At 44.0% G+C, this 16,872-nt stretch overlaps 1 protein-coding gene across 1 annotated transcript in view; it reads left to right on the top strand.

The window, feature by feature from the left end:
* Nucleotides 1-13,727: 13,727 nt before the first annotated feature.
* The window catches only part of LOC149445864 (vomeronasal type-2 receptor 26-like), a 56,377-nt gene continuing 53,232 nt past the window's right edge, over nt 13,728-16,872 (top strand). The window contains exon 1 of the mRNA XM_089653314.1: nt 13,728-13,942. Coding sequence (XP_089509440.1) covers nt 13,728-13,942 — 215 coding nt within the window. The remainder of the gene's footprint in view (nt 13,943-16,872) is intronic.

The following is a 16,872-nucleotide window of genomic DNA, read 5'->3' as shown; positions in this document are numbered from 1 at the left end:
GAACCTGTCCCCAACTCCTCTCTTTGCAACCCGTTCCTGCCTAAAAGTTTGAATAGTCCTACTTTAGGAACCTATCACAGGCAAGATTGGCCAACAGCTAAGAACTTTGTTGACTCATCCTCCAGACTCTTTATATCTTCGGCTTCAATCAGTTTACGTTCTATAGACTGGCTTACGAGGTTTCAACTTTCATCATTTTGTAAATCCCTCTTTCTGTGAAAGCGTTCATAGACAGGTCCAGACTAGGCCCAAAAACAGGCCAGAGCATTTTAGACTGAGCAGTCCCAAGCTTGGGGGCCTTTTCCTTGGAGCCTGGTGGAGAAAAGGAAGGAAGGAAAGAAAGAAAGAAGGAAAGAAAGAAAGAAAGAAAGAAAGAAAGAAAGAAAGAAAGAAAGAAAGAAAGAAAGAAAGAAAGAAAGAAAGAAAGAAAGACTGCCGGGGAGTGTGGGTGGGGCAGACACAGGAAGTGTCAGGGATCGCTCCCTCGCCATCACACATCTGTACACACACACATGCACACTAGCATACACATCACCAGGCTATTTAAATCACCAACACAGTTTAGCTTATGCCTTCTGGTCTATAACGTCCTGCACTCCATAACCTGATTCTGTTGCCTGTATCTGATCTGACCCTGACTAAGAAAGAACTCCGCCTGCACCGACCCAGCTTATCCCTGACTATCCGCTTGCTTGTTCCCTTGTACCTGATCCACTCGATTGATTCTGACGCGGCTTGTCTGACACTGCTGTACATACATTCCTGTATCTGCACCTGGCCTGTATCCTGGTTGCCGCCATACCTACCTGCTGCTGCATCTACATTCCTGCACCCGCACCTGGCCTGCACCCTGGTTACCGCCATACCTATTCGCTGCCGCACCTACGTTCCTGCATCCACACCTGGCCTGCACCCTGGCTACTGCCATACCTATCTGCTGCCGCACCTACGCTCCTGCATCCACACCTGATCTGTATCCTGGTTGCCACCATACCTGCCTGCTGCTGCGCCCACATTCCTGCATCCGCACCTGGCCTGCATCTGGATCTTCTGGGTCATCACCTGCCTACCGTCATCTCCAGACCCACCCAGCACTCGTGCCACTCCTGGCTCGGCACCCTCTGTCCCGACTATCAGGGGCTCTGAGCGGGAGTAGTAAGAGGATGCCTCCTCTCCACGTCAGGCTCCCCAACCAGGTACGTGACAGTACCAGAAGGCCATGTCGGAGCTTGAGAGAGGGGCCTCACCTCTAGAAGAGATCTGTCAGCACATTACGGCACTGACACAAGCTGTCAAGGGTCTGCAAGAGGGATATAACCGATCTGCACCCTTAACTTCTACCAGCACCACAGCAATATCTGCCCCAACTGTCGCTTCAGGAGCTATGATGATTTCGGCAGTGATGATGCTGCCCCCAGAGCCTAGGGTTCCCACACCTGAAAGGTTTTCTGGTGATAGCAACCAATTCAGGGCATTCCGCAACGCCTGTGAACTGTATTTTGCATTGCAACCTTGCACCTTTTCATTAGAAGCAACCAAGGTGGGGTTCGTGATATCACTCCTCCAGGGCGAACCACAGGCATGGGCCCACCATCTGCTGGAAAAGGAAGACGCCAAGTTAGCTTCCTTAACCTCCCTGGCGGTATGATTATTTCCGATTTTTGGTGCTGAAAGCGGTACCATTATTTTGCATGGAAATATGTAATTTTTTTATTGTAGGCTGTAATATTTAGGAATAACTCACTGAAATCTGTCTGAACAAGAGTCTATTAAACATCCCGGGGATGATAAAATTTTAAACACAAAATCATAAATTATAATTTAATAAATAATCATAAAAAATAATAATATAATATTAATACATTTAATTCAATAATATAATCAAACCAAAAACACTGAAATGTGAAATAGAGCGCCAAGTTCGCACATCGCTGAGCTCAGTCGCAGAATCGTTTTCAGTGTCTGATGAGGAATTTCCCCCACCAATCATTATCACTCAATTCTGCAAGTGGTTCTGATTTACTATCGCTGTTCTCTAACCGGTCTAAAACCGCTTTTGACCTAAAGGGACGCTTTTTGGACGCCATGGACGTTTCTCAATTTCCAGGCAGAAAGAACAGACAAAATGCAGGCAGGGCGCCGGACAAAGCACTCGGGACAAAACATATGTGAAATTGGTTGAGGCAGGAATGTTTTACTATGTAAAATGTAAAAAAAAAAAATGACATTATTTAAAATTTTTAAATTTCCCGCCGGCGGCGGCGCCCGTACGTCCCGACGTCACAGGGACAGGACACAGAAGCCGGATGCCGGCATCGGCCGAAGGAGATGGCCGGGGACGCTGCAGGGGACACATCGTGGGAGCGCAGGGTAAGGTAAGTGAAGTACACATGCCGGAGCAGTGCCGCATGGTATTCCCGAGTGTAGCTCGGGGTCACCGCTCTTGGTACTGAAATGTTACCCCGAGCTACACTCGGGAATACCGCCAAGGAGGTTAAATCGCTTCTTTGAGGCTATGGCTCAGATCTATACATTCTGCTACTTCTCCTGAGTATGGGGATACCACAAGTGTGAGACTTTTTGGGGGCCTAGCCACATACAGGAGCCTGAAATCCAATGACCACTTTGAAAGCCTGAAGGTGCGTAACTTCCTCATTTCACTTCCTCACTACCTATCACAGTTTTGAAGGCCCTGACATGCCAGGATAGCCCCAAACCCCCCCCCACATGACCCCTTTCTGGAAAGTAGAAACCCCAACAAATTTAAAAAGAGGCATGATGAGCATTTTGCAGATCTCATTTTTTTCTCACAAGGTTTTGAAATATAAAAAAAATAGAAAAATACGTTTTTGTTTTTTTTCTTCATTTTCCAAAAACTTGTGACAACAAATGAGATCTGCAAAATACTTACCATGCTTTTTATCAAATTCCTTGGGGCGTCTACTTTCCAAAAAGGGGTAATTTGGGGGGATTAGGTGCTATCCTGGCATTTCATGGCCTCCGAAACTGTGATAGGTAGTCAGGAAATGTAATGAGGAAATAAAGCCCTTTAAAAGCCTGAAGGGGCTTATTGGATTTTGGGGTCCTGTGCTTGGCTAGACTGCCAAAATGTCTCTCACATGTGGTACCCCCATACTCGGGAGAAATAGCAGAATGTATTTTGGGGAGTAATTCCACATATAACCATGGCTTGTGTGAGCAGTAAATCATTTAAGTGACAATTTTGTGTAAAAAAAAAAATATTTATTTTTGTCATTTTCCAAAAACTTGTGGTAAAAAAATAAATTCTTCTATTGATTCAACATTCCTCTCAGCAAATAGTTTGGGGTGACTACTTTCCAAAAAGGGGTCATTTTGGGGGGTGGGGGTATTTTATGCCCAGCATTAGAAGTTTATGCCACACATCACTCACACTTCTAACCACCTGAAGACCAAGCCTTTTTGTTCACATGAAAAAAAAACTGTATTTTTTGCTAGGAAATTAATTTAAACCCCCAAAAATTATATATATTTTTTAAAGCAGACACCCTAGTGAATAAAATGGTGGGTACTACAATTTTTTATGGCACATAGTACTCGCGCAGTGATTTTTCAAAAGCAATTTTAAAAAGAAAAATACACTTTTTTTTACTGTTAATGCACAAAAACACAATATATTGGCCAATTGTTTGGTAAAATATAAAAGATAATGGTATGCCGAGTAAATAGATACCAAACATGACATGCTTTAAAACTGTGCATGCCCCGTTCAATGGCGACAAACTGCAAACATTTTTAATATCCATAGGCGGCGCTTTAAAAGCCTTTAAAAGCCACCACTTTAGATTTACAGAGGAGGTCTAGTGTTAGAATTACTGCCCTTGATCTGACGTTCACGGCAATACCTCACATGCATGGTGCAACCGCTGTTTACATACCAGCACAGGGTTAAGGCTTGTGCACACAGGTGTGCGCGCATGGGAGGGGCAATTTATTTATTTATTTTTTTTAGTTATTTTGATTTTTTTAAAATTATTTTTACATTGTACCTTTCATTTTTTTATCACTTTTAATGCTATCACAGGGAATGAAAATATCCCCTATAACTTTAATGGGCATTGTCATATATTCTTTTTTGAGAAATCTGGGGTCTATCAGACTCTAGATATCTCCTCTGTCCTTACATTATCTCATGTCACCAAGATCGGTGTGATCAGATGCTTTCCCAATTTACAAATGGCGCTGTTTATATCCTGCGAAACTAAAGTGATGAAATGCTTGTAGCTTCCGAATTCTTAGACTATAAAGATGATTGGCACCATTCTGGTCTCCAATCAGCTCTATGGTCAGCTGGCAGAAACACCGGCTGCATTCTCAGGTTCCCCTGATGGCACGGGACTGCCCGAGAAGGCCGTGGAAGGCAGCGGGGGAGGGGGGACATCATCTCCCACTGCTTGTAAAAGCAATCTTGCAGCTAATTAGCCACTAGGATTGATTTTACATGAAAGCCGATCACCGGCTGAAAAAAACCACACCAGGATGATGCCTGCAGCTGTAGGCATCATCCTGGTATTACCATTCAAATCCAGTGATGGACCAATACATTGCTGGTCCTTGTTGCTTATATATGCTATGTTCTTTTTTTTTTTTGTATGCAGCCTGTGGACTGAATGAAAAAATGAGAAGAAATCTCTGCCAGAAAAAGTGTGTGGTATGCCCACCATTAGAATATACCGCCCTGCATCCACCCACTTCTAATGGTGGGCATACATTAGGTCACACTTTGCCACAAGTGCCAGTTCCAAGATTGTACAAATGTCTAAATAGTGGCAAGCTTGAATAAAAATTGTCCACGTATAAGTGGTACCCCATATGGAGAAAGGATGACACCAAGTCCCAAACTATCTTGCCACTGCTCCCCATCTAGTCTGGGCATCCGGGGGGCTCCACGTAAATCCGAAACTTATAAGTATAGCCTGTTGTCCTCTCACAGGTCTTCTACATCTTGACCCCATATCTGGCACACTTGCTGGGGAGAAATTGTTTGAATGCAAGGCGGCCAGAAAAATTAATGAGGGACTCTTCAACGCAGATGTTTTGCTGGGGAGTATAGACATCTGCAAATTATAGGTTAAGGTGATTTGCGAGGGGCTGAATTTTGTGGAGCCGTCAAATTCAGGGTCACCCCAAGGATGACAGATTGTATTGTCGCTGAAATGCATAAATCACATTATATTCTCATATCTATGTCTGGCCATGGCAGCAGAGAACACGGCATATGATGAATCGGGTCTGCGGACCAATACAACCGCAATTCATTTCTTTTAGTAATGCCCATGTTGAGGGTTAGGCCCCAAAAAATTGTAATTTGAAAACCGTAATGAGTTTCCATGTGAATGGTCTGGCAAAGTTTGAATTTGGGTTGGCGGCAATAAATTGTTGTGCATATAAACTGCTTTGATCCACAATCAATGCATACAGATCTTCTGTGAAAAACAGCTCCAAAAATCAAGGAGGTATGTGAAAGACCAGGATGTACTAGACCGCTGGTACTCGCCAGTTCACCAAAAGGTAGAGCGGCACTAGTACTGGCACTCTGCTGCATATGAGAGTCATCAAAATTTACCGACATGTGCTAACAGAGATCAGGCCTGATTGTGTGCAATGTATCAAGTGACAGTGACCTACTGACACTGCACTTGCTGGGGGAGAAGGGGGGGGTAAGCGTAGGGGCTAAACGCAGGTGTTGGCAGGTGCAGGGGCTGATCCCGCTAACGCTGCGTTTTTGGGGACGCTATACTAATGTGAACGCTGGTATAGTGCTGATCTGATCAAAGATATTGACCCGTTCAGACACTATACTAGCAATGGAGGAGTACTGTACATGAGCGTGCTCCTGGCAATCAAGGGGTTAAATGTGATGATTGGTGTACTGACGGGCAATCTGACGCTATCTGGGAGGGGTGTGAAAACCATGGGAGCGTGAATCACATATATATATATATATATATATATATATATATATGTATGTGATTTTGTGTACCCATGCCGCCCTGTAGCAGTATTTCTGCTGTAGGTTGGTCAGGAAGCAGTTACAGAAGAGGTTTGTGTTACGTTGCTGCGTTACTTTAACTAACAATTGTGCGGTCATGCAACACTGCACCCAAATTAAATTTACATCCTTTTTTTCCCACAAATTGAGCTTTCTTTCGGTGGTATTTGATCGCCTGTGCGTTTTTAATTTTTTGCGCTATAAAAAGAAAGGCTGACAATTTTGAGAAAAAAAAACAATATTTTGGACTTTTTGCTATAAAACATGTCCAGTAAAAAAAATTAAAAAATCAAATTTTGTCACAAATTTCATCCAAAATGCATTCTGCGACATGTCTCTGCTAAAAAAAATCCCAATACGTGTAAATTAATTGGTTTACATGAAAGTTATAGCATCTGAAAATGGCGGGAAAGATACTGAGATTTTTAATTTTTATTTATACTAATAATGGCGGCGATCAGTGACATATGGCGGTGATCAGCGACATATGGCAGCAATCAGCGACTTATGGCAGGACTGCGGGACTGCGGCAGACATTTTGACACTGGGGGGGAACTGACTTGGGGTCACTGATATCCCCAGTGAAACCAATACAGTGATCAGTGAAAAAAAAAACACTGACACTGTACTAATGGCACTGGGGAGGAAGGGGTTAACATTTTTAGAGTTTACAGTGTGAGGGGAGTGTTTTACTAGGGGCGGGGGTGTGTGCTGGACGGGGGCAGGCTGATCGAGGGAGAGAAACTCTTCTCTCCCTCTGCAGCTTGTCACGAGCTGTCAGAGAACTGACACAGAGCAGGGCTGTGTGCAAACAATGCAGCCCTGCTCTCTGTCAGCGATCACCGCGAATCCCGGGGAAACGGCCGGTAATCACCGGCCGTGACCCAGCGGCTGACACCCGCGGGACAGGTAGGGCTGGCGCGCGCGCACGCCTCCTACCTGTTTTGCAAAAACCCGTGCCGCCCTGCAGCCGTTTTAATGCGGTGGCTGGGCGGCAAGTGGTTAAAGATGAGCTAGCCTGAGTTGGGGGACCAAACACGCTGGAAGAGCTCATTAACCTTGCTATCCAAATTGACCGCTGGCTTAGGGAACGAAGGCTGGAAAGGTCAGTGGCCAAGTTTGCCCTATATGGATGCTACCCGGGGTACCACCTCCAGCAAACATGGTACCAACTATTCCTGCTACACCCAGTGCTGAAGAATCCAAACTCATGCAAATAAAGCTGCTACGAACCTCACTTACCCCAGAGGAACGACAACACCGCCGACAGGGTAACCTGTGCCTCTATTGTGGAGAATCCGGCCATTATGTATGAAAATGTCCTGCAAAGCTATGTAAGTTTCTGACCACCCTGCCTGCTAAACTATCAACTGCAACCATCAACCCTGTTCACAATACCATTTCCATTTCATTCCAGCTTTTGGGAAGAACCCTGCCAGTGTCTGCTATCATTGATTCCGGGGCCTGCAGTTGTTTTATCGACTCAACCTTCCCCCTGCAACATCAGATACCCTTAAAAGCCAAAACTCAAAGACTGACAGTATACTTGGCTGATGGATCCAACATTAAGTCTGGGGCAGTCACACAGGAGACTACACAGTTATCTTCTTTGTAGAAAAGAAAGATCATTCCCTCCGTCCATGTGTGGACTACCGCGAGTTGAACAACATTACAGTTAAGAACAGATATCCTCTGCCATTAGTCCCAGAACTATTCCAGAGGCTGAGGTCCACAACCATATTTACCAAGCTGGATTTAAGAGGGGCATACAATCTCGTACAAATCCGGGAAAGAGATGAGTGGAAGACGGCCTTCTGTACCAGATTTGGATTTTTCGAGTAGCTAGTCATGCCCTTCGGACTATGTAATGCCCCTGCAACCTTTCAGCACCTGGTAAATTACATTTTCAGAGACTTTTTAGATATTTTTGTGATTGTGTACTTTGATGACATTCTGATCTTTTCTGCATCATTGAACTTCATCGAGGACATGTGCAGAAGGTACTCGATCACCTCAGACTATACGGACTATACGCAAAGCTGGGAAAATGCAAGTTTGAACACCAGAGCATTCAATTCTTAGGATTGATTATATCCATTGAAGGCTTCAAAATGGATCCCCAGAAAGTCTCTGCCATCCTGGAATGGCCTGCACCATATGATAAAAAAGGAATACAACGCTTCATAGGCTTTTCAAACTTTTACAGGTGATTCATCAAAGGATTCTCAGCTATCATCGCTCCTATCAACCAACTGACCAAACAAGGAGTCCAATTCTGTTGGACACCAGAAGCTCAAGAGGCTTTTGACTCATTAAAGGGACTTTTTACTTCAGCACCCATATTAAGCCATTCATATCCAGCACTACCCTTTGTGTTAGAGGTAGATGCCTCAGAGAATGCTGTTGGGGCCATCCTATCACAGCAGCAAGGCCTGAAACTCTTGCTTCATGCAGTCGCTTTCTTTTCCCGTAAGCTATCCCCTGCGGAGAGAAACTACGATGTAGGGGACCGAGAATTACTGGCCATCAAGCCAGCCTTTGAGAAATGGAGGTACCTTTTAGAGGGAGCAGCACACCCCATTCTGATCTATACCGATCACAAGAATCTGGAGTACCTGAAGACTGCGAGACGTCTAAAACCCCTACAAGCCAGGTGTGCACTTTTTTTTCTCAAGGTTTATATTTCACATTACCTACAGACCAGGCTCTGAGAATATCAAACCTGATGCCCTGTCTAGGATGTTCGATGATCTTAAGGATCCTCCTACCTCTGTCAGCAGGGAACTTCTGTCTTTTACAACCAGACCTTTTTTCACAGGTCCAGCAGGCATCTTTAGGGGCTCTTTCTCCACCAGGAGTAACTCTGTCCACTAGAAAAGGTTTACTATGGTCAGGAGACAAGATCTTTGTACCAGAAACTACCTGATTGTTAATTTTAGGGTTATGTTATGACCATCCGCTGGCAGGACATTTCAGGGTCCACAAGACCTTAGACTTAGTGCCGCGCCTGTTCTGGTGGCCTGAGTGGGAGAAGGACTGCAAGGCTTATGTAAATTCCTGCCCCACATGTATATGGAACTAGAGCAACAGAAGCAAGACCTGGGGTTTATTGAGGCCCCTACCGGTCCCTGATTGACCGTGGAAAATGATATCAACAGACTTCGTTGTAGAACTGCCACCATCAGAGTGTTTGGCCATTTTCGTCATAGTGGATCGTTTTTCTAACATGGCCCATTTTATTGCCATGAAGGGAGTACCATCTACAGCAGAGACAGCCCAAATCTTCATAAGAGAGGTGGTAAGGCTCCATGGTGTTTCAGGGAACATCGTCTCGGATCGAGGGTTACAATTCACTTTGAAGTTCTGGAAAGCACTCTGCAAGAAGTTGAAAGTGGGACTCTCATTCTCTTCTGCTTATCACCCAAAGACCAATGGCCAAACGGAAAGAACCAACCAGACCTTGGAGCAATACATTCGCTATTTTACGTCATTCTCCCAAGATGACTGGGTATCACCTTTACTCTCGGCCGCGTTTGCATATAATAATTCAAATCACTCGGCCACAAAACAGTCTCCCTCTTTCTCTAACTATGGATTTCATCCTGCATTCCTATCCAATTTAGTGCCTGAATTATCAATTCCAGCGGTCCAAGACATTTTTGAATTCCTTCAGCAGAAAAACAAGGTGCTACAGGAGACAATCACAAAGGCTCAGTTAGACAACAAAAAATTATTTGACAAAAAAAGGAAGGGGGACCTGGTCCTGGAACCTGGTGAGGAAGTATGGTTGTCAACAGCCAATTTAAGGTTGACTTGTCCTTCAAAGAAGCTAGGCCCCAAGTTCGTGGGACCTTTTCCAGTAAAAAGGAGGATTAATGACGTAGCATACAAGCTTATATTTCCAGAATCACTAAGGATTCACCCTGTATTTCATGTATAATTACTCAAAACCTCAGTCTCTAACCCCTTTCCAGGTCTGGAATTGGGGCCACCTGAGCCAGTGATCATCAACGGCGAAGAGGAATAGGAGGAAGAGACAATTATTGACTGTAGGAAAAGGAGGAACCAGCTCCAATATTTAATTAAATGGAAAAGATATGAACTTGAAGACAATTCATGGGAACTGGAATCCAACATCCACGCTAAAGACTTAATCTTGGCAATCAGACTCAGGCATCCAGAGAAGATGGCCCGGTTGGGCATCCAGAGGTTGCCCTTAGAGAGGGAGCACTGTCAGTGATCGCTCCCTTGCTATCACACATCTGTGTGCAAGCACCGTATCCCTGCAGCCATGGCAGTGCGAGTGCGTATGCGCGGGAGTGTGCGGTTGCGCACATGCGCACTAGCGTACACGTCACCGCAAGGAGGGCTATTTAAATCACCAACACAGTTTAGCCTATGCCTTCTGGTCTATAACATTCTGAACTCCATAACCTGATTCTGTTGCCTGTATCTGATCTGACTCTGACTAAGAAAGAACTCCGCTTGCACCGATCCAGATCTTCTTGGTCATCATCTGCCTACCGTCATCTCCAGACACACCCAGCACTGATGCCACTCCTGGCTCGGCGCCCTCTGTCCCCACTATCGGGGTCTGAGCGGGAGTAATAAGAGGACGCCTCCTCCCACATCAGGCTCCCCAACCAGGTATGTGACAGGAAGAGAGGGGGGAAGGAGGAGGGGCAGAACCATCTTTATCTCTCCTCTCCCATCTGTGGTGGTGGGGAACTGTCAGCGCTAGCTCTGGGCTGTGGGAGAGAGTATATACTGACAGATCCCCCACAGCAGCCGCAGGGAGGGGGGAACCCACTAGCATGCTGGGGATAAGGGGGGGGTGCGGCCTCTGCAGAAGTATACAGGAGCCCTGGGTAGCAGGAGATGGATAGGAGATGTGCCGGTCCGTGCATTTCTCTCCTGGGGTGGCATAGAGGAACTGGTCCATGCATTTTTCTCTTGACACCGCTGAATGCCTGCAGGAGGGATAGGAGGAGAAGCGGCCATTCAGTGGCTGCAGGAGTTAAATGCACGGATCGGTTCTTCTATGTACCGCCCGGCCACCCCTCCTATTCAGGCTGCCCTTGACTTACTACTGTCTGCCCTTCCTCGTGGCTGTAAGAGTTCACCACTCCATTTACTGCTGCCTGTCCTTCTCCCTGCACTGTGGAAGAGCAGGACGCCTACAGCCTTGTTATATTCTCCTGCAGTTATGCCCATACTTGCCCTTACCATAATATAAAATAAATATAAAAAACATACAAATAAAAGAAAAAAACTTAAGTCAAAACTACACAGGGATCAGACCAAATCAGCAGTGCTGGAGCCACCTGCGCATGTGATGAGTGGTGCCATTTCGGACTGACACTTGGGTAGTGCAGCTTTTTCCTCTGTGCTGCCAGGTTCCTGGGAGAGGGGATACCCACACCTGTCTTTCTGTTTGACTGGCAAAGAGAAGGAGGGAGGGTGATGGATGGACACTTGATTTTCACATGGAGGAAACAAGGTGCAACCAGTGAGCCACCAGCATGCCAAAGGACTAGGTATAATAAAGATTTTTTTTTCACATAGTAACAAAGGATAAAAACAAGATAGGATTCAGGTACCATGTTTCAGCTACTAGAGCTGCCTTTCTCAACCTTTTCAACACAGAGGAACCCCTGAAATAACATTCTGGTGTCAGGGAACCCCTTCAAAACATTTCTATGTTTAAAACTCATGATACATTAGTGTGATGGTCAGTAAGAAGAATGCTCCTAACACTTGTGTCATTGGGAAGAATTACCCCCTTACAGATAGCTAAAATGATCAATGGTATCAGTAGATATGTATCTGAGAGTCAGAAATTTCTCATTGCTCAAGGAACCCCTAGCAACCTCTGGAAGTACCCTGGGGTTCCACGGAACCCTGGTTGCGAAACCCTGTTCTAGAGCAAGGGTGTCAAACTCAATTTAATTGCAGGCTGCATCAGCATTATGGTTGCACTCAAGGGGCCTGATGTATCTCTGAGACTGGATGTCCCAAGCACCCCACCCCCTTTACATCAGCTCTGAAGAGCATACTCGCCATCAGAAGTCAGGAGTCGTCCCCCCCCCTTATATCACAGTGCACCCCCCTTATCTTGTGCTGCTGCCAGAAATAAGCTCAGGTGGAGCTGGGAAGAAGAATGTACAGGGTCTGGGGGGGGACAAGAGGACGGCTGAAGTCAGCTGCCAGAACCTGATGAATACTGAGACTAGGGGAGGCAGAGATGAGGTAGTACTGTGGCTGCCTAGAGAGGGAGAGTATCTGTGGGAGAGTTTTCTTTCTCTCTGCTGCCGACTACTGAGACAAGGTGGGGGCTGGGATGGACAAGGGGGTGCAGGAGAAGTGTGAAGGCAACATGAAATGGTCTGGTGGGCCATATTCAGCCTATGGGCCTTGTGTTTGACACTTGTTCTAGAGCATGGGTGTCCAACCTCTGACCCTCAAGCTGCTATGGAACTACATGTCCCATCATGCCTCTGCCTTTGGGAACCATGCTTGCAACTGTTAGCCTTGCAATGCCTCATGGGTCTTGAAGTTCAGCAACAACTGGAGGGCCACAAGTTGGACACCCATGTTCTAGAGGAATCCACAAGTATGGTATATGCATTGGTACATTGGTCTAAGCTGTCATACCTGCAATTCTTCTTTAAGGAAACATATCAACCAGTATTTGGGACTACTAAGTTTTCCTCCTCCACAAGGGTTCATATCAATCACTTTTTGGATTACCAGTGCACATGTTTTCTCCTCCTCCTTCTTATTTGCATCCTGTACTACAGTAGAGTAGCAGATACCCAGCCATCAATATTTTGTCTCAAAGTTCAAGCCAATGCCATTATTTTGCAAAAAAGGCCAATCCCTGTCCTCTATCAGCATATGGGATGCCATAAGGCAGCAGGAGAAAAATGTGGAATACGAAGAAGAAAAGTGTTGGGGTGATGAAGGTTAGGAGAAGTGTTGGGGTGCTAAAGGTTAGGAGAAGAAGTGTTGGGGTGCTAAAGGTTAGGAGAAGAAGTGTTGGGGTGCTGAAGGTTAGGAGAAGTGTTGGGGTGCTGAAGGTTAGGAGGAGAAGTGTTGGGGTGCTGGCAACAGCAGGACATATAGTAGGACATTGCAAGGGAGATGCTTTGTCCTTTCTCCATACAAGTGGAAAATTTTGGTGGATCTACAGCCATCACCCCAGAGGGAAACCATGTAGAAGAATGACTTTAAGCAAGGCCCAACAAAAAGTAAGTAAAGATGGGCTTCTATTACAGACCGTACTTAGTTTACAGGGTCACTATAAGATAATATATAATACAGTATATAATATAATATATAGATACTATCTGTGTATTTCCATTGTATGATTCCTTCGGCATACAGAATATTTAGCACAATTCCTTGTTGCATAGAGTTAATTCTGTATCTTGGTTTAGAGTTGTAAAAATAATATGAATAACAGAGGACTAAACTTATCTGCTCACAAATAAACCACCTGCACAAACAACTAAAACTAGATAGTAGGTGATGTCAGTTTATTCAGAACAAAGAGAGATGTATCATCCTGAACTGTATAAAAAGAGGGAGAGAAGCCAGCTGATTGTATTGACATTGCAATACACAGGCTGCGGAGGTCTGCGTCACAATGGAGAACTGCGGGCTTTAATTGATGAAGAGTCCAGTGATCGGAGCTATGGTCTTATCATATACCTACATCCTCCAGATCTGTGTGATCCTCCAATGTATGACGCTGTGGAGATCAGGAGTGCAGAGTCCAGCCTGTACCCTCAGTTATACTAATGTATTTGATGAATTCCAATATTTCCAGGACGGAGATTTAATCATTGGAGGAGTTTTCACTGTGAAATCAAATAAAGACAATTTAGGTATACGTGAAATGGAATACAGGTACGCAACTTACTTGCTTGGAAGAGAAACAGTGATCAGGGTGACAAAGAACAACAAATAGGTCTTTATTTGTGTGATGGAAATATTATAAAATGTACATAATGGATATAAAATGTCTCCACATTTACATACAGACCAAGCTGTCCAGAAAGTGATGGGGCTGGGTGACGGTGACAAGACTGGTGACAGACTAGAACACTGACAGGGTGTTGGAGAAGCTGCTGGAAGAGTCTTTTCTTTAAAGCTGACAATTTGGGGGATTCCTCCATCTACTCCATATTTGTGCAACTGTGTATCAAACCTATATTTCTGGCACGAAAAAAAAAAAAATTTCTATTAGGGCACACAAATCCAATAATACTGTATATATAAAATGTCTAATATGAAGGGTAGTTCACACTAGATGCAGTTCAATGCAATTTTTTCTGCATCAAAAATGCATGCACAGCGTTTTCCATGTATTCCAATGGCCCTAGTTCACACCAGTGCAGTCAGTTTCCGGTGCCGTAAAAAAAAAGCAGAATATGTTGCGTTTTTTCTGCACAGAACCGTACTGGAACATAGCAAACTGCGTTAAAACTGTGTGGTGTGAACTGTAAGCAAAAACGTATCCAGAATCCATCCGGAGTGTGTTTTTTTATGATGTGAACTGACCCTAAGAGCCGGTTCACACTATAAAAAGGCAGTCCAGATGCATTCTGTACGTGTTTCTGCATGCACATTTTTGTTGCGTTTTTATGCGTTCTGGTGCATTTTTTATGCTTTACAGTTAATTTTTTCCCCTCTCTTTTTCTTCAATTTAAATAAGGACATGTGCGTTCCAGTGCGTTTGTGGTGCGTTTGTGGTGCATTTGGTGCATTCCAGTGCATTTTTGATGCGTTTTACCACTTTCCAGTGCAGTTCTGTGCAGGAAAAATGCAACCTGTTCTCCATTTTTTTCTGCAACTGAAACGCAATGGAACTGCAAGCACTGATGTGAACTCTGACATTGGCCACCATATAACCTACTTTCTGTGTGTTTTGGATGCAGAAAAAAAGTAACTGAAACTCATGTAGTGTGAACTGGCTCTAATATGTCTAGTCAATAGATACCAAACATGTCATTGTTAAAAAATGCTTGAACTCACAAAACAGTGACAAATGTCCAAAGGTGACAATATGCATTTCAGGTTTGGCCTCCACTCCTCAGGAAAGACGTTGAATTAGAAAGAGTTAATTGACAAAATTAATAGGAGGTTCGGAGGATCTCAGCTATGAGGATCCATTACATAGATTACAGTTATTTACTCTGGAGAAGAGGTACTTAAAAGAGGATAGAATTACCAAGTACAAATATATTAAAGTTGACTCTAGTACCTGTAATAAACTATTTACTCTAAGATCCCTAAAGAAGACATGTGGCAATGATCTGAAGTTAAAAGAAAGGAGGTTTAACTTTAGATTGAGGAAAGGGTTTTTTACTGTTAGAGCAGTAAAAATTTGGAACCTCCTCCATCATCCCATGATCCCAAATTTGAAAAGTACCTCCCTAAGAAATCCCCAGTAGACCCTGTCAAATGCCTTCTCTACATCCAAAGAAAAGAGTAGAGAAGGCATTCAAGAAGGGCCAGCATGGATAATTAAATTAATGAGTCATCTGGGGCTTGGCGGCTCGGTACAAAGCCCACTTGATCTGGGTGTATAAGGTACGGTAGAATTTGCTGTAATATAAGTGCAATTATTTTAGCATATATTTTCCATCAGTATTGAGGAGGGATATAGGTCTGTAGTTGGCAGGTGTATTCAGATCCTTGTTTTTGGTTTGTGAATGGTTACAATCACTGCGCGCAACATTTCACATGGAAATAAGTCAGAGGAGGAGGCAAGATTGAAGACTGACTATAAGTGGAGGGGTCACTTCTTTGGATAAGCATTTGTAATATTCATTCAAGTATCCATCCTCTCCTGGTGTTTATGATTGGGTCATTTTTGTAGAATGCCGTGGATCTCCTGAGGGTGAAAAGTTGTGAAATAGAGGTAAGCTGATCTGTGGTGAGTACGGGCAAAGTGACCTCCTGAAGAAATGTAATAGTAAGTTCTGAAGTTGGTTGGGGGGTGGAGTGGTCCTTACGGAGGTCGTAATGTGATTGGTAATCATCCCAAAAAGCACTGGATAAGTATTTTAGGTTAAATAGCACTTGTTTAGAGTGGGAATGTATAAAAGAAGCATCTTTTAGTTTAGTTTGTTTGGCCTTACCCAAGAGCCAGTTCTATTACTTAATCTATAGGTATTTGCTTTCAGAAACTTTAAATGGGACTTGTACTTGTAAAGAAGTAAAGATCTCAAGTGTTGTCTATGTTCAAAGCTAGCTTGCGTAAGTTTGGGGTCTGGATGCAATTTGTTAGTTTGTTCTTATAAGGTTGTAGATTGGAGTAAGTCTTCAATCTGCTTCATCCTTTGCTCTTTAATATATGAGGCCATTTTAATCAATATGCCTCACATATACACTTTATACAAATTCCATAAAGGAAATCTATTAATCTCAGGACTATCATTAATTGCAAAAAAGTGGTGATGTTCTTGCACAACCTGATGGTACAATAGCTTGTCCTCCAATAGTGAGGTATTTAGTCTCCAAATAGGAGGTGGGGAATTGCAAAGGTTGTCATCAAACTCTAGGGTTAGAGGGGCATGGCAAGGCTATGAAACATTTTTAGTGATCATTTATCAGTTAGAAAGAGATCAATATAGGAATAAGAGGAGTGTGGAAAATAGAAAAAAAGTCCATCTCAGAACTATGGAAACACCCACAGATGTCATGTAGCTCATGCTTGTGGAGTAAGGAGAGGTTGGATTGAGTAGGGCTTCTGTTGGTAGTGGTGGAATCTATAGATGGGTTGATAATCGTATTGAAGTCACCTTCAATGATGAGAGTTCCTAGTCGTATAT

Source organism: Staurois parvus, unplaced genomic scaffold (genome assembly GCF_062004578.1).
Source record: "Staurois parvus isolate SC_StPar_1 unplaced genomic scaffold, SC_StPar_1.0 ptg000706l, whole genome shotgun sequence".
NCBI classification, from domain to species: Eukaryota; Metazoa; Chordata; class Amphibia; order Anura; family Ranidae; genus Staurois; species Staurois parvus.
Note: the sequence above shows the minus strand (reverse complement) of the source record. Positions and strands in the feature narration are given on the sequence as shown.